The sequence below is a fragment of the Petaurus breviceps genome, unplaced genomic scaffold (genome assembly GCF_028583685.1).
Source record: "Petaurus breviceps papuanus isolate PSGF00001 unplaced genomic scaffold, PetGlider_PUasm1.0 99, whole genome shotgun sequence".
Classification (NCBI taxonomy): domain Eukaryota; kingdom Metazoa; phylum Chordata; class Mammalia; order Diprotodontia; family Petauridae; genus Petaurus; species Petaurus breviceps.
In genome coordinates, this window is record NW_027187465.1 from 1933500 (window position 1) to 1957189 (window position 23690).

General features: G+C 52.9%; 1 protein-coding gene across 1 annotated transcript in view; it reads left to right on the forward strand.

Moving 5' to 3' along the window:
• Positions 1-2922: 2922 nt before the first annotated feature.
• TBC1D10A (TBC1 domain family member 10A) overlaps positions 2923-23690 on the forward strand; it is a 32006-nt gene continuing 11238 nt past the window's right edge. Inside the window, exons 1-2 of the mRNA XM_069081671.1 lie at positions 2923-3263; positions 21333-21432. Of these exons, the coding sequence (XP_068937772.1) occupies positions 3178-3263; positions 21333-21432 (186 nt within the window). The 5' untranslated portion in view covers positions 2923-3177. The remainder of the gene's footprint in view (positions 3264-21332; positions 21433-23690) is intronic.

Genomic DNA, 23690 nt, shown 5'->3' on the forward strand with positions numbered 1-23690 from the left:
ACATACATGCTCCTCCCTTCAGAGGGTCACCAGAACCTCATCCCCCCCAGAACCACACACACACCCCAGACATACATATACCCACCCATCACCCAGCCCCTCAAAGGCAAAGCCGACCTCCCAGGCTCACACACATATGTGACATAGGGATATCCTGTCCCCCCAACTCTCTCGTCACATGCCAGCTGTGAAGAGAAAGACATGTGTGCCCTCCTGGACCAGCCTGTCAATGTTATCTGCCCCACACGTGGTGGGCACACCCTGGCTGTGCCTCTCATTCCTACTTCCCCCATCTGCGCCAGACCTCCCAGGAAGTCCCAGGCAGGCCGGCCCTCTCTCTGCAGCAGCAGACGCAGCTTCTCCCATGTGGGAGCCAAGCACCCTTTGCCCTCCATCAGGAATGTCCCCCTCTGTGCTTGCCCCTTCCCTCCATTTCTGAGCGCCTTCCCCAGCTCTTGACCCCTCTATCCTGCTCAAGGAAAGGCTGTTGTTGTTTGAGGCAGTCTAGCCATGGAGGTTACATTAGGGGTCCTGCTTTCTCTCTTCCCTTAGAGAAGATGCCCACCTGCCCCAGGAGGCCCCTCTTTCCTTTGAGTTCATCTCATTCTATGAAAGGGAGATCTGGCATCTCCCCTTCCTCATACATGGGAAGTCCCCCACCCCCTCCAGTGTCCCCAGCTGGCACCATGCCAGGGTAATCCTTTACTGATGGATTGATAGCACAGCCAAGCTTCCCCTTCCCCCCCTGTGCCATGCTTTTATTCATATAGTGGCACCCTCATGGCTTGTTGTGCCTGACAGAGGTCTGAAGTTAGCGGAGAGGATGCCCTGCTGAGTGGGGGGAAGGCAGATGGGGGGTAACTGTTTGGGTGTTGGGGAGCAGTCCAGGTTCTTCTGCTCTTGGGGTGGGGTGTGTAAAACAGGTATTCGGTAGAGCTGAGGAGCTTTGGCCCTTTGAGAGGTTAGAAAAGAGAGCAATTATTTCTGGCATTTGTAGCCAAAGACACCTCCCTTTGGCTGGAGGGCTGGAGGCGGCCTGACCGGCCAGGCTAGCTTGGCCCTTGGCTGTCCCTTCTGCTGGGCTCTGAGAGTCCCAGGAGGCCAGAAGAGAGGGGACTCTGTCCCTGGGGCCCAGAGAGTGCACCGGGGTGGAATGGGCTTTGGGCCTGGGTCCCAACTTTTCTATGCATGCTCTTTCTGTGCCTCCTTGGGGCTTGGCCTGATTTGAGGCCTCTTTGTAAGAAGGGCCCTTCGTTTTTCCTTTTTTCACTTCCCCAGCAGGCTTTCTTGACCCACATCCATTTGTTTCTGTATTGGTAATCTGGGTATTGCCTACTTTGCTTTTGTCGTGGAGGCAAACACCTCCAGGAGATGTCCTTTCTGGCCACGTTTCAGGGTGGCCGACCCCCCGTGGCTCCCCTTGTACCCGGAGGAGTGAGATGTCAGCAGAGGAGTTGTGTGGGGGGTAGCAAGGAGCTCCAACTCCAGACTAAAGGTCCACTGAGGCCCTGCTCGACCAAAGGTCCTTGGGGGTGGGCTTTGGCAGCTGCCTCTCTGAACCTAGAGAAAAGCCAGCTGGGACCCAGGCGGTCAGATGGAGGCAGCCCCGAGGGGAGCATGGCCTGCTACAGGCCAGAAGGGTTCCCGTCTCTGACCTCCATGTGAACGATGTCACAGCATTTGGAGGTGGGAAGATGTTAACTAGGTCATCTCCGAAGGCCCCCATGTGACAGGCGAGCGCCTGAGATTTGCCCAGACGTCTCAAGGAAAAACCTCCAAGCTGGGGATGGCTGTCTTCGGCAGTGAGGAGGGCAAGGGCTCTCACACAGCACCTACTGTGTGCTGGCACATTATGGGTATTATCTGATCCTTACAACAGCCTTTTGTGGCAGGTGCTGGCTTTATTCCCATTTTATAGATGAGGAAACTGAGGCAGGCCAAGGCCAAGTGACTTACTTAAGGCTGTCCTGACTCCAGGCCAGCTCCTTCTGCCACTCCCTTGCTGCCTCCGGTGTTTGAGAAACATCAAACATTTATAAGGATCTGGAAGGGGACGTAGGACTCTGGCAGGCCAGTGCCTTGTTTTACAGACGGGGCAGTGAGGCCTCAGCAGATCAGAATGGCTTGTGGTTAGAGGGATGGCCTCGTGGCCTTTGGAAGTCATGGGGAGAGTGAGTTGGCTGGAGCTGTAGAGGAGGGCATGATGGGCCATGAGAAAGGAAGAGCCTCGTGGGGAAGGCCCAGACTGTAGAGGCCTTCCCAGGATGAGAAGGCCTCCCCTCTCCAGAGTGCTTCTTGCCTTCCAGCCCTGTGAGCTAGGGACTACAGGTGTTATTCCCATTTTATAGGTGAGGAAGTGAGGCTTTGAGCAGAAGAGGCCTGGCTTGCAGTGACCTAGGTGTTGGAGCTCAGGCCGGAGCCCAGGATCCCACCTTGAGGTCCCAGGCACAGATGCAGGGCCCTCCCACCAGCCTGAAGGTGAAGGCATCGGCCACATCCCGGATGTGGGCCTGGAAGAGGTGCCCCGCATCCCCGGCCTCTGCTCTCCTTACCTCCAGGCCTCATTTCCTCCCCTGTAGCAGATTGCTGTGCTATCCCTCATTCCCCTGGGTGCCTGCTTCCTGCGAGGACAACTGGGCTTCTGGGACCCAGGGAGCATCTGGAGCAGCTGTGGATGCCTGGGGTTATTTCTGTATTGCTGGCCCATGTTTCCTTCCCACCCCCTTGGGGTGGCCCAGTCAGTATCCTGCTGACTTCCTATGAAGGCTGTCCTGATTGAGGGAAGAGCCCCCTGAAGTGCTTTCCTCTTCTGGCCTCCACTATACCATCATGCCCATGAGGTGGGCTCAGGCCTCGGCTGCACAGCTGGAAGAAGGCAGCTGCAGATGATGGAGGAGGTGTTGGGGGGTGCTTGGTGAGTGAGGCTGCTGGGCCTCCCTTGTCCCTTTTCTCTGCTCCCCACTCCAGCCTCAGAAGAAAAGCTGGTTTGGCAGCCATGTGGGTGTGAGCAAGCCACCTGGCTGCAGCACACTGGAAGAGCCGGTTCCAAGCTGTGTCTCTGACAGGGCCTGCTTGGCAGGGGAGAGGAATGGCTTGCCAGCTGCTGCCCTCTCAGGCTGCCTCGGCTGGGCAGTCCTGAGCTGTGGGAACAAGATAAGGCTGGGACCTGTCTTCCCAATGTTGGCTACCAGGCCTCCGTCCAGACAGCCAATGACACCTGGCCCAAGGCCCAGATCCCGAGCAGGGGAGAGAAGCTGCACAGGGTAAGCCTCTTCAGAGGCCAGGAAGTGCTGCGCATGTAGCCATCCACTTCACACCTATTCAGAGAGCATCCTGTGGTCTTTAGAGACCCTCCTTTCCCCCTCAGTCAGGATGGCCTTCATAGAAAGTCAGCAGGATTCTAGCTGGGCCACCCCGAGGGGGTGGGAAGGAAACATGGGCCACACAGACGAATGAGAGGCTGGCCTCTGGCCTCTGGTGTGCAGACTAGGGAGGGAGATGAGGCCTGTAGCCAAATAACTGATTTATTTGGAGGAGAAAGTGCTAAGTGTAGGAGAGGGGTCCAGTGTCATGGCGGAGTTCAGGGGAGTGAAAGATGGCCTTTGGCTGTGGGAGGATCAGAGTCACCTCCTCTATGAGGTGAGATCTGAGCCTTGGAAGAGGGCTCGAATTTCAGCAAGTGGAGAAGGAGATGCTCTTCTCCCCTCCCCCTGTTATTGGTGCCTTCATTTACCCCTCTCATTATATAACCTTAATTAGAATCAATGCCTTAAAAAAAATCCCTCATCTCCTCTTCCCAGCAGTTGAACTGTGCCTGGTAACAAATAAAAACTAATTAACTGATGACACCATGTGGTCTGTGGTCAGGGCTCCATTCTGCCCTGGGGCTGCCCCCTTCTACTGAGATCTGATGGTTCTCTGCGCTCTCCAGGGAAGATTGGTTCGGTGCATTGAAGTGGACATCAGGCCTTTGAGGGCTGGGTTTGTTTCCATCATTCAGGAACATATGTTCTTTTTGGTCCTTCATTGTTCCTCTATCTCACCTCACGAAAGGCTTCCCAGAATTCTTCATTCACCATTTATGACTCAGTCATATTCCATCCTATTCCTTCACCCACTCCCCAGTCTGCCCACTTATTGCCAGGGTTTTGTGACCAAAAGGGGTACTGTTATATTTTGCTGAACTAGTTGGGGACTTTTCTTGGCATCATTGACTTTCTTGCTTTTTTGGGGTGGGGGGGAGCTGTCAGTTGAAACCCCTCAGTCACATTGGGAGGATTGGCAGGGAATCAGTTACTCAGAAAGCACTTATTAAACGCCTATTTTGGGCCGTGCTGGCCTCGATGATTGCTGAGGATACAAGAATAGCACAAAAAAAACCGTTCCCTGCCTGCATTCTAATGGAGGGGACAACCTGTCCATATTTGGATACATAGGAGATGCTGATGAGGGAAATAAAAGGTAATCTCAGAAGGCAGGCCCTGCCAGCTGGGGACCGGCCCTGGGAGAGGCCTCCATCGGAAGGCGGAGCCTAAGCTAAGACTGGAAAGAAGCTTTGACACCATGACAGCTGAGGAGGAAGAGCGATACAGACCTCGAGGACAGATCAAGATGGCAGATGGATTGCCATGTGGGAGAAATGGAGGGCCTGGTGGCCTGGACCAGAGAGTAGAGGAAGGGGAGCATTGTATGACGAGGCTGTCGCCGGAGTCTGAGGAGGAAGGAAGCAGAATCATTCATTAATTACCTACTGTTTGCCAGACTATGCTAAGTGCTTTGCTAACATCTCATTTGATCCTCAAGTGACCCTGGGAGGCTGATGACGTGAAGAGCAGTCTAGCAGTTGTGTGGAGGAGAGATTGGAGAGGAGAGAGGCTTGTGGCAGGGAGATCAATTAGAAGGGTGTGGCAATAGGCCATATGAGAAGCATGCCTGAACTAGGATGGTTGGCCATGGGAAGAATGGGAAGGGGAGGGTTTGTAGAGGCAGAAATGGTGAGATGTGGTGAGTAATTGGATGAGGTAGCAATGTTGGGTAAGAGTAAGGAGCTGAAGAGGAGAAGAAGGCTGACATTACAAACCTGGGAGATGGTGGCACCTTGGCAGAAATCGGGGATGGGGTGGTTTTGGTGGGGAAAGAATGGATTCTAGAGTCAGACGTGTCGAATTTGAGGTGTCTGTTGGACACCCAGATTGAGATGAATTAAAAAGCATTTATTAATCACTTGCTATGTTGCAAGCATTGGTGATATCCTCAGTCAGGAAAGGGAAATGGTCCCTTCGTTTGAGGACCCCACATTCTGAGGTAGTACATACAGTACTATATACATAGTATACATATACATGTAGAATATACATCTGCAGAGCAGATGGAAAGGCATGGAAGTCCTAAGGTTTCAGTGATAAGCTCTATGGCAGGGCCCAGTGGTCCATAGGTTATATCAGTGGGTCATAGAGTCAGTGGAGATGGTAAGTCTGGAAATGGTAAGACCTTATGACACAGTTGTAGAGAAGGTGGTGGTCTTCTATCTCACTAGAAGGAATAGGTTGGCATTCATAGCCTATCTAAGTTGTATGAGCAGACAGCCCAGAAGGAGTCTATGTGGCCTGGCTTCCAAGGAGAGGGGAAGGCGGAGTGGAAAGGGTGCCCCTATATTGGAAATGCCCATTAGGCCTTTGGTGATGGAGGACTGGGAACTGGGAGAGAAGAATGGAGGGGAATCTATTGGAAAGGTGTGGAGCCAAGATAGCACAGGATGAGAAGAATAGCAAACAGGCCAATATGTGGCCCTGTTGTCAAGTTTGTGGAAGGGAAGAAGTTAGCATAAGACTGGAAGGATGTGGAGGGGCCAAACTGTGAAGTGTTTTCAGTGCCGAATAGGAGTTTCTCTTTGATCCTAGAGGTGATCAGGCAGCTGCTGGAGTACAGGTTCAGAATTGCAGAAAATCAGAACTGGGAAGGACCATAGAGATCACCTGGTCCCACTTCCTCATTTTACAGATAAGGAAACTGAGGCACCAAAAGGTGAAAATATTTGTTTTAAGGTCACGTCAGTGGCAGAGCTAAGATTCTACACTAGATCTCGTGCTGCCATATTACATTATTGTATTATAGCAGACTGATGCCAGGGGCTCACCAGGACCAAAGGTCCTCCTGTCCTAGGGCACACAGGGGAGATCCCATCACAGTCAAAAGAAAAGGTTATATGAGACCTTGTTGCCTTCTCTATATTCCTTGTCCTGAGGACCAGAAACCCTTTGATGTGAAAATCAAAAAACTTCCAAACTCCAGGGATGACCTAAATCTAAAGAACCAAGATTCTTTTTTTCTTCTTTTTCTAATTATATATATATGTATTTTCAATCAGGAATATTGATTCTTCCCCGAGCCCTCTTCCCCATTGAAAATGAAAGTAAAACAAAACCCCTATTATAAACATGTATAGTCAAGCGGAACAAATTTCCACATTGGCCATGTCCCCAAACTAAAAATATACATATGTCTCATTCTGCCCTGTGAACACTTCCCTTCCTTATCAGGAGGTGGGGAGTATGTGTCATCATTAGTCTTCTGGAATCATGTTTGGTCACCTACTGATCAGAGTCCCTGATTCCTTCACAGTTGTTTGTCTTTATGATATTGTTGTCATTGTATAAATTCTGGTTCTGCATCAGTTCATACAAGTCTTCCCAGATTTTTCTGAAATCATCTACATCATGTCTTATAACACAGTGGTATCCTTTCACATTTATATATCTTAACTTATTCAGCCATACCCCAGGAGATAGGTATCTCCTTAAATTCCCATTCTTTGCCACCTCAAAAAGAGATAGAGATATTTTTGTACATCCTTAGTTTGAATTTGTTTCAAGATTAATCCCTCCCTTAATCTAGCCCTTCTTCTAATACTCCTTCTCTCCTTTCCCCTTTCCCTCCTATAGAGTGAAATGTGCTGTGTGAGTGTATGTGTGGCTGTATTCTTCCCTCTTTTGGCCACTTCAGTTGAGAGTGAGATTCAAGTATTTGCTGCTTTCCCCATCCCCTTTCCTCCTTGTTTATGTAACTATCTATTTGATCACCTTGATTTTGTGAGATGATTTTACTTAATCTTTCTTTTCTTTTTCCTTTAGTTACATTCCTTTTCTTCTCTTTTTCCATTTTTCTCTTAAGATTATTAAAGCATAAGAGAACCACCCATAGACATTCTCTTATTAGACTCCTTCTATAACCCCTGATAATGAGAGGGTTCAGAGGGGACACATGTATCATCTCATATTTGAATGTAAGCATTAATCCTTGTTTAGTCCTTCATGTTTGTTTGTGTATACCTTTTTATATTTCTTATATCTCTTGTGTTTGAACTTCAGAATTTCTACACAGCTCTAGTCTTTTCACTAGGAATGCTTGGAAATCCTATGTTTCATTAAAGTTCCGTTTTTCCCCCTGTAGGAATATGCTTAATTTTTCTGGGTATGTTATTCTTCATTGTAAGCCCATATCCTTTGCTTTCTGTAATATCATATTCCAAGCTCTCCATTCCTTTATTGTTGTGGCTGCTAAATCTTGTGTGATTTTGATTGCGGCTCCTCAGTACTTGACTTCTTTCTTTCTGGAGGTTTGCAGTATTTTTTATTTGACCTGGAATCTCTGGATTTTGGCTATAATGTTCCTGGGAATTTTCATTTTGGTGTTTTTTCAGGAGGTAATGAATAGATTCTTTATCTTTCTGCTTTGCTCCCTAGCTCTGAGAGATCTAGACAATTCTCTTTTAAGATGGCTTGGAATGTGATATCTAGGATCTTGTTTTGGTCATTGTGTTTGTGGAGTCCAATGATTCTTAAATTTCTTCTCCTAAATTTGTTTTTGCTATAAGATACCTTAACATTTTCTTCAATTTTGTTTTCAGTCTTTTGACTTTGCTTTATTATTTCTCCTAATCCTATAGTCATTGGTTTCTATGTGGTCCATTCTAATTTTTAGGAGTTTGTTGCTTGGGCCATATTTTGTACCTCTTGTGCCAAGCTGTTCATTCCCTTTCCAGTTCTTTCTTCCATAACTCTCATTTCTTTTCCATTTTTTTTTTCCTGAAATGCTCTCATTTTGTTTATAAAAACATTTTAAACTCTTTTGAAAAACTCATCTGTTTTAGGAATTGTCATTGAATCTGTGTATTTTCCTTTGAAGCTTTGCATGTAGAAGTTTGGGAGTCATTGTTTTCTTCTGAGTTCGTGTCTTGAATGTTGCTGCCAACATAAGACTTTTTTCTAGTGGGATGTTGTTGGGTTTTTTCCAGTCCATTTCTTGACTTTGGACTTGATATTAAGGTCAGTCTCTGCCCACTTTGGAAGGGAAGAAGGTCTGGGAGCTGCTTTCTTGTGGTTGTGGTATTACATGTCATGTTTTTCCAGGTTCTCAGGACCAGCTCAGGCTGGGGCCCTGCAAACTTTTGGTCTCATCTGGGGCAGAGTGATTGCCACCCTACCTTGCCCCATCTAAACTTGGCCTGTGCCGGCCAGCTGGGCAGTCCTGTGATCATGGCTCCCTCTGGTCTGGGATTCCTGCCCTTGTCCTCTGCACATTGGTCTAGGTCAGGGGTGGGGAACCACATGTGGCCCTCTGGGTTCTCAAGTGTGGCCCTTTGACTGAACCCAAACTTCCCAGAACAAATCTAAAAAGGATTTGTTCTGTAAAACTTGGACTCAGTCAAAAGACCTTATCCCCTTGAGGACCTAGAGGGCCACATGCGGCCCCAAGGCTGCAGGTTCTCCATCCCTGACCTGGTGCTAGAAGTGAGACCCTGATCTCCTGCTGCCTTCCCCTGCACCCCCAGGTGTGAGTCCCCTCAGTCTGTCCTGGATCTGTGACCCAGAGCTGCCCTCTGGCACCAGTACTCTGTCATGGGTCTGGGACTTCCTCTTGCCTTGTATGCAGCCTCTCCCTCTCCTGGAATGCACCCTGGCCAGACCCTGGCCCCAGGGTCCACCGACCTCCAGGCCTGACAACCTGGGCCCAGACTTTTCCTGGATTTCCCCATCAGGATTCCCTCTGGGCTGTTTGGAGAAGTTTGGGGAAGGGTGTGGGGGAAGGAGCTCCCCATACTGCTTCCTGCACTGCTCCCTCCTGAGAGCAGCGTTCTTGTGGTTAGGCTGAGTAAATCCAGAGGCCTGTGAGCAGGGTGGGGAAAGGCCTGCTCAGAAGGCCTGAGAAGGAACTAGGGATGGGTGGCCTGGAGAAGAGAAGACTGGGGGAGGGGCGGAGAGGACTTAGGGTATTAGCTTTGGCCACAGGAAGAGTTATTGTATGGAAGAGGGCAGAATGAGGGGCAGGGGGCAGCCGGAGGCTTGTGAGGTGTAGGTTGGGTGCCCATAAAGAGAGCCTTCTAACCAGGGATGCTGGCCCCAGCAGAAAGGGCTGCCTATGGAGATACAGAATCATCATTGGCCGTGTTGGACCCTGTACATAGGGAGATTCCCAGTCATGCAGGCTTTGCACTGAAAGGGCTTTGAAGGGCCTCTTGCACTCTGAGCTTCCAAGACACATCCAGCCCCTAGCATTCACGTGACTTCAAGCTTTTGTGTGATTTTATTAGCAGCCTCATTCTCACTCTTGCATTGGCAACTGTGACAGTTCAGTAGAGAAATAAATGAGGCCGGATGCACAGCCAGTGTCCTGTGGGACACTCCACCGGCCAGTCAGCCTGTTGCTGTCCAGGAAAGAGCCCTCTGTGCATTCGCTGCAGATTTTCACTGTGTGGCTTTTATGCCCCCAAAACTTACTCCACGTCCTTTGGGTGCCGGCTCGAAGGTGACCACGAGCCCTCGCCAGTCTCAGCCTCTTGTGACAGCAGCCACTAAAGTCCCAGCAACATCTCCCTTGGTTTTCAGAGGGCGCCTGAGGTGGAGGCTTCCTCTAGTCTAGTCAACAGTCCGATGCCCTCATGCTGCCATCTGACACAGTAATGTTCCAGATAAGGCACGTTTTAGTTTCAAGGATTTTATTTGCTGTACAGTATTTATGGTACTGTAGATTTTGTGTGTTTTGGAAAGTCAATATTGTCTGAAATCAATGGCTGTTTTCTTTTTTTTCTTGAGATGTTAGCATAAAACGTTGCAGAATCCTAGGGAATTATTAGTGAGAAAAAAAACAGTTGGCATGTTATGCAATTTTAACTTGTGTCCTGCCTTCTATGGGCTATTTCATAGTCACTGTGTCAGAAAAAGTACATATTAGAATTACTTTTGTTATAAAGGTGAAGAAAAGAGTATTTTCAGCAATCAGTGGTGACAGATTATGATTTTGGGGCCTCTAGATGGCAAAGTGAATAGAGCACCAGCCCTGGAGTCAGGAAGACCTGAGTTCAAATCCAGACTCAGACACTTAACACTTACTAGCTGTGTGATCTTGGGCAAGTCATTGAACTTTGATTGCCTTGCCCTCCTCCTCTAAAAGAAAGATTACGGTTTTTAGTGGTCATAGGCACCTAACTTTTCCCCCATGAGTTTAGTGTAGCAACATTTGTATTTTTTACTTTTGTTTTCTATGAATGTTACCTTCATGAAAGTCGAGACTTGACCGTATTTGCTGCAGCAAGGCTCTAATATAGGCCAAAGACTGAGGCTGTCCTTTGTTAGGATGAGATCTGATCTGATGCTGAATTTCCAATATTCTTCCCTAATAGCCAAGGTACCTCCCCCATTGTAAGGATGAATCTGTGGGTGAGTGACTTCCCCTCAGTAGCCAGGCAGTTTGGACTCTGGAGTCTATGTCCCAGGTGGTTTGCTAAGGGATGCTGGCAGACCGATGCCATGCATTAGTCATTTGAGCCTGGGACCCCCCTACCCACCAGCACTGTGCCATCCCCTTGTTGGACAGCAGGCTGCCGGGGTGACCCTCAGCTTGAGAAAGCGCTGGCCTTTCAGTGGACCTTTGTTGCTGCCTTTGCTACTCCCTTTGAGGGCCAGATGATCCTTTTTCTCTAAGAAGGAAGCCTTCTTGGCTCTAGCTCCCAAGGGGATTCAACCCTCTGGCGAGGTGCTTGACCAATGGCCGTTCTAGAGCTGCCTCAGCGAACCTCGTGCTGAGGTGTAGACAACTCCTGTCTGCAGGTCCTCATGCCAGCTAGTCTTTCACTGGTTCTAGGTTTGGGGGTTACATGGTTTGCCTTGATGGCAGCCATAGCATTGGCTCAATGTCCACTCTCCCTGCTGAGTTGCAATGCATCTAACATCTCCGAGTTTCTTCCTAAGCCAAGAAGACCTGGATGGAACATTGCTGCCTTGCTTCTCCCTCTTGGCCTGCCCTTCCTGGCTTCCAGGGAATTCTCCATTGGGAAAATCCAAGAACTGGGGCAGGAGAGCCAGGGTTCTGACCCATGAGGGTGCCTCCCGTTCACTGTGAAGCTGGTACATATTGAGGGATGCATTTGCACACATTTGACTGCTTGGCATTAGAAGGGGCCACTGCAGAAGACCTAAGGCCAGCCAGGTCTCTGGGCAGCTGCTGGCTTCCTTTCTCTGCTGGTCTTCTCCACCCCAGTGCCACAGAGGGATACCTGGCCAGCCTGGTCATCCCTTTCCCCTGCGTAACCAGCTCCCATCCTGGCAGTTGTCTCTGAATTCTAAGAAGGCAGGAAGTCAGGGCTTCAGTTTAGCCTAGTGATGACGAGACAGCTCCTTTCTGAAAGCCTGAAGTTTGTCCTGATGCCAGATTGACTTGGGCACTGCGAGGATGCCAGGGGCTCCGCTGACCTGGACAGCTCTCCTCTCACTTTGCTGAGAAGGGCTGGGCAGCCTCAGTGGGCTTCTAGTGGTCTGCTGGGCATTGCACAGCGGCTCCTGCAGCCCTAACAGACCCTGGGAGATTCTTTTGTCATCCCCTTGGAGCAAGTTAGCCCAGCTGCTGGGAGGGAGAGCAGGCAGAGCTGGGCAGAGCTTTTTTGTTGCTGTCCCATCAGCCCATCTAGTGGCCAAGGGAGAACCCTAGGAAGGTGGTGCTGGTACCTGTTCCTCCCTGCCTTGGGGCCTGGAGAGAACCTTGGAGCAGAGTGGGGAGACCAGCCGGAGGAGGGGGCCAGTTCTTGGGGAGAGAGGGATTGGGTGGAGGCCGACAAGAGGGGAAGACGGCTGCTAGCTCAGGGTGTAACTTGGCCAAGAAAGCTCGTGAGAGCAGGCAGGACCCGGCTGGCAGTGATTTCCAGCCTCCTAGGAGAGGGTCTTTGGGAGGAGGAGGGGGAGGGTGAAGCGGGAACAGCCTTGAGAGAGCTGAGCCCTCGTCCTGGACTCACCAAGCACTCACTGGCCTCTTCCCATCTGGCCCTGGAGTCAGGTCCAGCCTGTGACAGTGCCTTGTGCTCCTGGCCCTTGGCCTCTGGTCCTCCCGCCTCCTTCAGATCAAACAGCTGCCGTTTTCTGCCTTCAGCAGATCGATGCTTTTTTCTTTTGCTCCTCCCCCACCCGGTGAGTCAGTCATGCCCCAAGCAGAAAGATCACGCTGGCCGTTTCAGCCCTTAGCCCTTGGCCAGCAGGAGCGTTTCACCATCGGGTCCTTTGAAGCTGCCTTTGGTCTCTGCGTGGACCAAAACCGGGAAGTCTTTGAGGGGTTTTCCTTTAGTTGTGGGTGTGCTCATTCCTCCCCAATCAGTCACAGGAGGTCTAATCCAATTGGCCTATCTGCTGGCTCTCCAGTCCTTCCCTACCTCCGAGGTGTGGTGATAGCCTTCGCAGGGACTCCCCTCCCCTCCCCCGCGCCTCCCCACTGCCATGATTTGAAGGAAGGCTTGGCCCCAGCCTTGGGGAAGCCTCCATCTGATTGGGGTGTGTGTGTGCAGGGCCTCTGTGAATTACCGGGGCCCAAACCCCCCATTTCCTTCCGGTGATGAATCCTGGGGCTTAGCCAGCTTGGCCCTTGGCTGGCAGCCAGGCATGCGGCTGGCTCGTCATTGCCACGCCCACACCTGCCAGGGTTCAGCCTGCCTGGGCTTGCACAGTGCTGGCACAGCCTCCCTGTGATAGAGGCACTGGATGAGACTAGAGGAGCTAAGACTGGAACCCCTGTTTATGCGAGAAGGAGTGAGTGGAGGAGCTAAGGTTTGCAAAGCGCTTCCCTTGTAAGAAAGGCCAGGAAGGGAGGGAGTCCAAGTTCTGTCCTCCCCGCTTTATAGATGAGGAAACTGACCCCAGTGAGTGCTTAAGCCCTTTGCTCAGAGTCCACTGCTAATGCCTGAGGCCAGGCCACCTGACTCCAGGGCCAAGGTTCTGCTGGGAATCTTCCACAGCCTGGGGGCAGGAAATTCCCATCCCTTTCTCCTTTGCCCCTTCTCCTCCACACCCTTTGGGCAAGGCTTCACTGCCTGCTGCAGGGCCTTGGGTGGACGAGGCTGTGAGTGTCCAGAGAATGTGTGGAATGCCGCTGACCTTCCTTGGGTTGTTTGGTCTGTCTGCACGCCCTCCAATACCAGTGCTAAGAAGGTGCTTCTGACATCAGCTCATCCCTCTGGGTGTGGAACAGCAGGGGGGCTGCAGGCTTGAGATGGGTTTGGGCCCAGCCTCCCTAGGCCAGTGTGGGTTTTCACCGCCTGGCACCTGGCGTGACTTCTGTCCTCCTTTCCCCTCTGTGTCAGGGATAGAGGGCAGTTTGATTGGGGGCACTACAGGGGGTCGAGAGGTCAGAGCCAGAGCCCCCCTTAAAGGCTGGCCAGGTTTTGTTCAGGGCTGCTGGCTAAGAAAGGCCTTAACATTTCAAATACAACCAAACCTTTCAAACTATAAAAGACATTCTTAGTTCACAGTCCACACGAAGCAGCCATTCCTGGTCTAGACCAACACTTATTTTCCTCAAGGTGAAATGGTAAACATTGTGAGGGAAAGCTCTGGAACCCAGGTCTTTCAGGTTCTCTGATCAGTGTTGTTCCCCAGGGCTCCCCTCCAGCATCTATTTCAAGCCCTCAGCGGGGGGCTTCGAGCCAGGCTATCCGCTGCCTGTCAGGGAGCCTGTGGAGGGATGTAGGGGTTGGTGTCGGTCAGTCCAGCGCTAGGGAGTCTGATTGTGTCCACAGATGGGCTGATTCAGATGCTCCTTGTGTGAACTCTGTTCACTCCCAGGCCTTCTTCCTGCTTCCTGGAAGTTGGCCTAGGATGGATCCCTCTCAGAGACCAGAGGCTGGGCTGGGCCTGCCTCCCAGGCCTCTCTGAGTCACACTGTTTTCAGAGGACTCCACCCTCTTCGTGGTCTTTGAAAGCCAAGCAGAAATGAGACCTCTCTTAGAAGACACGTTTTACTTCCTGGGGCCTTCTCCCCTGTCTCCTCAGCCTTGAGAAGACGCCTGTGTTTTGCAGCCCTGGAGAGAGGGCTCCCTGCAGGAGGCGGTGTCTGTCCTGCAGGGCTCCCTCTCCCCTTCCTTTCCTCCTTGATTTATGTAGTGCTTTAAAGGCTGCAAAGTGCTTATAAATACTCTCCTTGCCTCTCACAGTAATCCGGGAAAGTAGGTGCTGAGGCAAGCATGAGGTGACTTACCCAGGGTCACACGGCTAGTCAGTGTCCAAGGCTGGATTTGAGCTCCTGGCTTCTCGGCTCCAGGCTTGGCACTGGGACATGGATTAAGGGCCCCTTCCTCAGCCCCAGGTGAGCACTGAGCTCAAGGCCTTTGTAATCGAGTCAGGAGGATAGGATGTGGAAACAAATAAGTGGCCTGCAAGGGAAAAGCAGAAGAGGGTGATGTTTGATGCCATCCATAGCGCCCCAGGGGAGGCTTCATGGAGGAGGTGGCGGCCCAGTGGGATGAGGAGTAGGGTGTGGGGGAGTGAGCCAGGAAGAGAAGCAGGTAAGGGGGAGGAGGGTCAGTCAGAGCCCCGTTGTGGATCACCCTGAAGGCCCGGACTGAGTTTCTGTTTTCTCTGGAGGTCAGTAGACTTCAGAGTTGTGTGTGTAGAGAGCGGTGTAGTAGAGAGGGGTAGACTAAAAGTAAGAAGACAGGTATGGCCATTATAATAATCGAGGCCTTCACCAGGGGCTTGCAGTGGGAGTGGGAAAAGAATGGATGCCAGCTGGTTGGATGTGAAAGAGCGATGAGGCAGAGATGGCCGTGGGACCTTGGATAAGTCACCTAACTTCTGGGTCTCAGATTTCTTAGCTATAAAATGAGAGAATTTTTCTCAGGACCCTTCTATGGTCCTTTCCCATCCCGTCATCCTGGAATCCAGGTTCAGGCTTTGTGCCTGGTAGAAAGGGACCACTGTCAACAAGAACAAACCAAATAGGGGAGGGGGCTGTTTGGGGATGAAAAAGATGCGTGGCATCATGGCTGTGTCCACAGCCCTCTGGGCCCATAAGGGATGTGTTGCAGGCAGTTGGCAATAGCCCTGGCCTGCAAAGCTGGCCAGCAGGTGTGGTCTCTCAGTATTCTGGGCTCCAGACTGGGCCAGGGGTCAAGGTGGAGCATAAGTGTTGTGGAGAGTCTGATTGAGAGAGGCCTGGGTTTGAGCCCTGGCCTGCCATGCCTCAGCTGCAAGTCACTGTGCATCTCATGTGGTCTCTGCTCCCACATGGGCAGTGAAGCCCATGGCTCAGGGGCTATGATTCCAGGATAGACTGATGTTGGCGTCACCCTTTCCAGTCATGTAGTTGAATCTTCTTTTTTTGCTTTTTGGAGGGTAATTGGGGTTGTGACTTGCCCAAGGTCACACAGCTAGTTTTTGTGTTAAGTGCCTGAGGGTGGATTTGAACTCAGGTCCTCCTGACTCCAGGGTTGGTGCTCTGTTCACTGCCCCACCTAGCTGCCCCATATGTAGCTGAATCTTAAAAGCACACTGTGAACTGGGAATACCATACATGGGAGTGCTTAGCTCTCTCTGCCTCCAACCGAGTCAGGAGGAGTTCAAGCTGGCAGAACCAGAGCCTGGGAATGGCAGGTTTGGGCTGACTTTGAAGGCCGTCCAGTCCAAACTGGACCTGGACGAGCGTCCCTCGGTCAACAGGAGCCCCTCTGGTCTCTGCTGGAGGGTGGAAGGGCCAGAGTATCTCTGCATCTTTAACAAGACTGGACCTTTGTAAACATGCTGGCTGGTGACTGCTGACCACAGCAGTCTCTTCTGATGGGAAAGTCCTGGAAAGACCTTGGGCTTGGGGAGCTGCTGTGGACTAGCTGGGGGGCCTCCGATGGGTCCTTCACCCTTGGGAAGTGAGGGGGGCTGCCTGAGTTACCCAAGGAGGCCTGCATGTGAATGAGGAGCAAACAGGAATCCAGTATTGTTTGTGGGACAGCAGTGAGGCTGGAGGGCGGCCTTGGGTGCCAGGCATTGGCTCACCTGCTTAGGGAAGTGCTGCCAGGCTGCACACACAGAGTACAGGGTGTGACGTCCAGCTGGGGCAGGTGCCGTGGAGATAGCAGCAGTAGATTCGGCCCGATTTGCCAAGCTGGGGTCTGAAGCTGGTTTTTAGGGGAAAAGAAACAGCACGAAGCTTCTTGTGGCCTTGATCTTCAGGGGAAGCAAACTTGGGGCACGACCTTTAGTCTGAAGGCCAGAAGGGCTGGAGATCCCCTCATCTCCTGGGTCCTCCCCGTTAAGCTGGAGGCCTGCAGTGGTGGGGTCAATGGCTAGTCACTTGTGGCAGACCCAGCTGCCTTGTGGTGGGTGTGACCAGTTATCTCTGTCCCCTCCCCGGCCCTCAGAGGCTCTGCCCAACCAACCAGCTTCTTCCTTCTGGGGCAAGGCCAGTCCCCAGCTCAGCATGCAGAGTCCCTGGGGGACCAGAGTTCTGCCTGTCCATGAATGGATTGTTGAGCCTCTCTCTTATCCCTGAAGATTTCCTGACTCAGAGGGGGTCTGGCAGGTTGTGGGAGATGCTTTGAGGAGGTTGGGAGAGTGCCTGAAGAGGCTGGGGAATGAGGGTAGGATCACCTCTGGAGAGGCCCCCAGCCTTGGGACAAATCCCACAGATGACAAGTGCATCAGTTAAGCGTGTGTGGGTACCTGGGCTGCCCAGGAGGTGGGCCAGGTGTGTGTCTGCACAGCAGCCTTCTCTAAAACACGAGCCTGGTGGGGTCCAGAGACGGGAAATGTTATTGCACACTGGCCCTGTCTGCTGCATCAGGGACCTTACAGTCTTTGGGGGAATCAGAGGCAGAGGGAAGTAAGTCACACACATGTGAGCACAGGAATGGCAGGCACACATACACACACGCATGCGCTCACACACACAGATGCATGCACAGGCACCACGCCCACCACAGGAAGCCAGGAACAATACCAAAGTCAGAGGGCTGAGCTGTGCCGAACCGCCTGCCTCTGTGTCTGGGGGATTTGGGGAAGTGGAGGCATGGCGGCCCAGTCATGTGTAAAGCTGGGGAGTCAGAAATGAACACGTGTGTGCTGCACACGGAGGAGATGGGCTTGGCTGGGGTTGGGGATTTGTGACAAATATGATTTACTAATGAAAAAAATGAATCTGGGAGCACACAGACCGAAGGGCTCATGACAATCAGCCATCTTAGAGCTGGGAGGGAGCAGGGAGGTGTCTAGTTCAGTCCTTCATCTTACAGACAGAGGAAACTGAGGCTCAGAGAAGGTGGGACACTTGACCAAGGCTACTGAGCTTGAATTCAGTTAGGCAGATGTTCCTGACCAGGAACATCCAGGGCCTGGCCTACTTAGACAAAAAAGCCCCCTGCCCTCCTGAGGCCTACTCATTCATGCTGGCCTTGGTGCATCCACTGCACAAGAACTGTGTGGCAAGGCTTAGGTGGGAACCGAGGGAGCCAGCCCTGGCATCCCCCACAGTGGGAGTAGGGTCAGGATGGCCACGCCCCGGACAGGGGACCCCAAGTAGAATCCCATGTGTGGGAAGCCCCAGGCCCCTTTGCCTGAAGATTGGGAAGGTGCTGGGGTGGGCACGCCTGGCAGCCAGAGCCCTTTCCTTGGGCTCTGACACACAGGGAAGGTAGAGCAGCTTTTCCAGGCCAGTTTGTTGAAAGAATTTTGATTTGTACTTTTTTCTGCCGGAGAGCACACTAGTCACATCAAGCAGGATCCTCGTGGTCTCGGCACTCCAGCAGCCCGTTTTCCTGTCGGTGCAGCAGTGGGGGCTTTCTTCTTTTTGCTGTGTTCTGGCCATCTTGATGCTCCTGAAAAATCTTCGGGGAGGGGAGAAGGTGGACAAAGGGCTTGGAGCCGGCCCCATGGGCATGCTCTCTGGGTCTGTCTCTAGGCTAGGGCGGGCAGACTGGCCAGGCCCCTGCTGTCATAGCCTCCTCAGCCCTTCTAGGCCAGGAAGGAGTGAGAACGCTTTCCCTCTTAAACTCACAAATCCAGTAAGGTAAGGTTAAAAATAAAACTACTGGGTGATTAAACAAAACGTCACGTCAGCAAAAGTAAGTACAAAGCTCATCTGGTCAGGTTTGCCAAGTTGTAGCTGGTGCTGCTGCCCATCAGAGCCAGGTGGGGGAGGTGGAAGTGAAGCCTGGTACCCCTACAGGCCTGCTCAGGGCTGTGGGCCCACAGGGCTTGGAGGCTGCCGTGTGAGTGACCCTGTTGGAGGAGAGGGCTCTGACTGGTCAAGCACAATGTGCAGCTGGCAGGCCTCTCCTCGCTCCTTCCTGTGTAAGAGTGCATGGAGTATAGGGAAGCCATGGGGTTGGCCCAGGCCGGCCCAGCTCTGCTCCTGCTGGGCCTTGGGCAGCTCCAGTGACTAAGGGATGGCCCACGTTGGGTTAACTGGCTTCTTCTTAGGCACCAAGTCCCAGCTCCCTGGCACCTCTGCCAGCCCGTGCATGATTGGTGTTTGGCCTGTTGACTCCTGGGTCTTCAGTAGCATTTCAGTGTTCAGGGCTCCTCTCCTTCTTCTGACAGTCAGCTCCCGGGTGACCCTGGCTCAATTATTTCACCTGTAAAATGACCCGATGCCGTCCCTACCTGCCTGACAAGGTTATTGTGATGAAAGCTGAAAGGGCTTTGTACTCTGTCATGGGAGCGATCCTACTGACTGTCCTTGAAGTCTGAACCTTATCTCCGGGTGGGATCATGTTACCTGATCACGCTATTCCTCAGCCCTGCCGAAGAACAAAGGGTATGCTCCTGTGAATAGGGACATACGGTTACAGGGTCTGCTGTGCTCCATCATGCCTGAGCCCGTATCCTCGGGCCAGGGGCATCCGTGCTCAACCCTTCTGGCCTGTTTGCAGGTTGTAAGCTGTAGCTGTAACCCAGCACACTGACCTTTCCACACCTTTCAGAGGTGGCTTGCCGAAGGCCCCATGGGTATTCTTGTAGTGTGTGAGCACAAGTGACTGGGAAGCTCTTCCCATGACCGGGAGCGAGCCCCACGTGCCATCCTTATTAAGCTTGTTTGAGAGAGGCTGCCTCCCCCACATTGGGATGTGGAAAGAGGCTCTGCCCGGGTGGCAGGACCACCTGAGTGAGAAAGCCTGGGCCCCAGGTGGAGTCTCTCCTCCTCATACTGGGTCTCTGTTCTGAGCCGCCTTAGGGCCTTCCTTTCTGTCTCCAGATTCAGTCTGGGGGACGAGGGACAGAGGGCGCCCCCTCCCCACGGGTCTCCATATCCCTGGGCACCGGGCTTTGCTTTTCCAGCTAGGAAGGGTCATGACAGAGAGCGAGTCAGAGCTGCATCCTGTTCTAAGCCTTGAGGAGCCCCCAGCGCTTGGTGTCCTCTGTTCCCAGAGGCTGATGGGCCTTGCATCTGCAGAGATGGTCAGCCCCTTCATTCTACAGATGAGAGCACCTCGCCAGCATGTCACACTGGCAGCAGAGCCTGGCCTTTGGGCCCACACTTGGCACCTTCAGATCCAGCCTTCTTTCCACTCTATCACTCCAGGTTCCCAGATTCTGGGGGTTGGGCCCAGTGTGTGGAGAAAGGAGCATGGGAGCTGACTTCATAAATCCTGGTCCAAGATAAATACAGTCATGGCTATGGCCAGATCATGTGGGTGGAACATGATGGGCCTTGGTGTGTCAGTGGCTGCTTCCCCCCAGTGCCTGCTAGGCACCAAGCCTCTGGGGCCCTGGACCAGCCCCACACAGTGAGGCCATTGGGAAGGAAACCTGACATCTCCTGCCCCACCACTTGACATTCAGCCGTCTTTGGTAATGGATTGTTTGGCTGTAAACGATCCAGAAATGCAGTGGGGCTACTTTGGGAGGAAGGAGAACACCCCTACCCTCAGGGCCCTGGGCACAGGTGTGGTGGTAGGAAGTCTTCCAGCCAAAGATGGCGCCCACTGTCCCTTTCAGCTCTGTGGTCTTCATTTCCACTCAGGCTTAGTGACATCTCATACTCATATGGGACTCTCAAGAGCCAAATGAGGGCAAAGAAAGCATGTGCTTAGGAAGAGTGTCCTGGGGGTGGGTCAGTAGCAGCTGCCAGCATCTGGATAAGGTGACGCGGTTGGGTAGCATGAACCCCAAAAAGGGAGAGATTAAGAAGTGTCGGTGGGACAGGGAGCAGAGTCATAGCCCATGAGGGGAGGGACGAGAGGTGTGAGCAGGGCAGCATGAGGAACGTGCCTTGGTTTCCCCTGACTGCAGTTAGTGCTTGGGACTCCTTGGGGGGGGGGGGGAATTAGTGTTCACTGCTTCTTCCCTCCCTCTTGCCTCAGAAGGCCAGTGGAGCTCAGCAGATCCATGGTAGGGCCTGTGGCCAGGTCTGCAGCTGAAAGGCTTCATTCCTCACCCGGGGAGGGTGGGAAGCTTGGCCTGCCCTCTGCCTTCCCCAGTCAGGGTCCCTCTTGGCACTGACCGACGTGCAGAAATCTTCCAGGCTTGTCTTCCCGTCCAGACCTCACTGGCCTGGTTCTGCCTTCCCACACAAGCTCCTTTCTGTTTGTTGCTTTTGCTTCTGTGACATTCATACAGCCGCCGTTTGGTCAGCGATTCCTCAGCTGACTGACAGCCACTTTTCCCAGTTCTTTTTGTAAGTGCAGACCTTTCCCTGTGGGGTCTGTACCTGGTCCTGGCATTGCCAGAAAAAAGGGCAGATACAGTTTGTGCCTTGATTCTCTCCCCTCAGTCACTGTGACTCAGATCATTGATTTAGAAGTGGCAGAGACCTTTGAGGGCATATCACCTGCCCCCCCTCCATCTACAGAGGAGGAAGCTGAGGCAGCAGAGGGAAAGGGACTTGGCCAGGGTCCCACGGGGAGGTGAAGGGCTGTCGGACCTCTTGAGCCATAGAAGTGGATATTTGGATGTGCTTCGGGGGTTCTTGGTTTTTCTCTGGAAGGAGCTGGGCTAGAGTGCTTTGGAAAGGATGATTTGGTGGGGAGCAGGGGAGCAGGGCCCTAGGCTATGGTCTGACTGCTGCCATCTGCTTTTGTGTTTCCGCAGGTTAGAGGAAGTACCCCTGGAGGTGCTGAGGCAGAGGGAGACCAAGTGGCTGGACATGCTTAACAGTTGGGACAAGTGGATGGCCAAGAAGCATAAGAAGGTAGGTGAGCCAGGCATCCTGTCCACCAGCTAAGGTCAGCATGCTGCATCAGGCAGCTGCTCTGGGCCGGGCCCTCTGGGAACTCCCAGGCTAATGGGGGACACGCGTGCCACCAAGAGGGGCACCATAGGAGGGAATGTGCCAGCCGAGGGGAAGCAGGAGGCTGAGTGGGCAGGAGAACAAGTGTTCCAGGGGCCGGGGAGGTGGCAGGCAGACTCTTTATTGTGTAGGAAGAGCCTGAAGGTCAGGGAGGCTGGTGAGGGGTGAGAGGCCTGGGCTGATCTGGAGGTGAGGGCTCTATTTCCTGGCCTGCTCTGATCCCCACTGCTGCTCCGAGCGGTGAAGGAGTTTGCTGACAAGGACTTTCAGGAGCAGGGGCCTCCCCTTAGCCATGAGAAGTGCCAGTGGGACCTTCTGGCTGGGCCCAGGGGCCAGGGCACCCATCAGAGTGCCCCTCCCGACGCAGTTAGAAAGAGGAAAAGAAGTCCCATGGGAATGCTTGTCTGAGGCCGCTGCTGACCAGGGCCTGGGCTGGAGCCTGAGGACCCTCAAGAGCCCTTTTCCCCTTTGATCATGGAGCTGATGTTGGTGTCCACTTCATTCTCTTCATTGTGGCCCCCTCCCCACAATGGGGGTTTGAAGCCCTTTCAACCAAGCCAATATCTTCTCTAGGGGCATGGCTCTCAGCCTAGTTCCCTGCTGCCACATTGATCACCCTTCTCCCCATGTCTGTACCCTCCCACCTCTTCTCTTGGTGAGGTCCTGGAGCCTCCCAGCCCCTAAGCAAAAAGACTCAAAGCTTGGAGGAGGGGGCCCTAGATCTGGAGGGGCAGAGGGCCTGCCTGAGGTGGACTTAGCTTCCTTCTTGGGTGACCTTGGAGGGGCATGGGTAATGGGGGCAGAGGATACAGGCGACCTTGGGCAAATCACTTTCCCTCTTTGGAGTGCACTTTCGTTGTCTTTTGGGAGGGCTCTCTCCTGGAGGGCTTCATTTCGGAGGTGTCTGAGCTCTCTGTTCTTGCTGCCCCGGGGAGGCCTGCTGGGGGCCTGCAGGTTGGGTTCTCTGCTTCAGCTCCCAGTACTGGTCTGTGTCCCCCCAGGACCACTGTAGCCTCTATTTCTCCCCCATTCCTCAAACCACCTTGGACTCTGGCAATGTCCCAGCTGGGGCTGGGCCTCTTTACTTTATTCCAGTGCCCCACCTGGCAGAGTGGGCAGCCCTGGCCTCTGAGGCTCTTTCCCACAGTACCCTTGGGCACATCATTTCCTCATTCTGGGCCTCAGTTTCCTCCTCTGTAAAATGAGGGGCCTAGGCCCAGTGGCCTTGGAGGGCCCTTCCACGCCCTTGGCTCCTTAGCCTTTTTAGAAGCGTTTTCACTGGGTCCTTCTAGGCCACACTGGGTGTGAGCTCTTCTCTTGGCCCTCCCACTTCCCATGGCCCCCACTGCCTCCTCTCCTTTCCCTCCTCACTGGCAGGGCTACGTGGGGGATGGGGTGGGAAGAGTGGAGACTGTTCCACCAGCTCAGCTCGTTCCTTGTGCTGGTCCTGCCCAGGGAGGGCCTGCTCATGCTGGCTGCCCTGGGAGTGCTCCATGTGGTCCTGGCCTTTGCAGCCCGGTGCCAGGCAGCAGCTGCCTCTGAAAGCAGGGCCTGGCCTTCTCCCCTGCCACATGCCCCGAGTCCTGAGAGGGCAGTGCCCAGGGCCTGTTTCTGTCAAGAAACCCAGCTCAGCGTGAGCTCCCAAGGTCTCTCCTGAGACAGGCCTAGTATACATTCCCCTCTGTCAGGATATCGTCTTTCCTCAGACCTCCAGGCAGCCGTTGGGCCTGGAGAACAACACTCTGCCCTTGATCCCTTCCCTTGCACTCAGCAGGCAAGCTGGGCAGGTGTGAAGCCAGTGGCTCCCCCGGGGCAGGGCACTGGGAGGCTTTGGTCAGGATCCCGAGCTTGGTATCCCGTGGAGTGCTTTTTCCTAGAGCTCGCCAGTGAGCCTTTGTAGCAGCAAGCACCCCAGCGTCCCCAGGGTGGCTGCCAACACAGGTTCTTAGATCTGCTTTGTTAAAGGAAAGCAACTCAAAATGGGTTAACAAGCTTACTTTAATCAGTCAAATATATATCGTTTACCTAGTTCAGGGGAAAAAGGTCAGCACCCCGAACTTCAGAATATACAGACAGAATTATCAAGTAGACAGATTTCCAAACTGTCCAACCATTACATCCATACCAAATCAACATCTGGCTTTTTTCAAAGGGGGGGG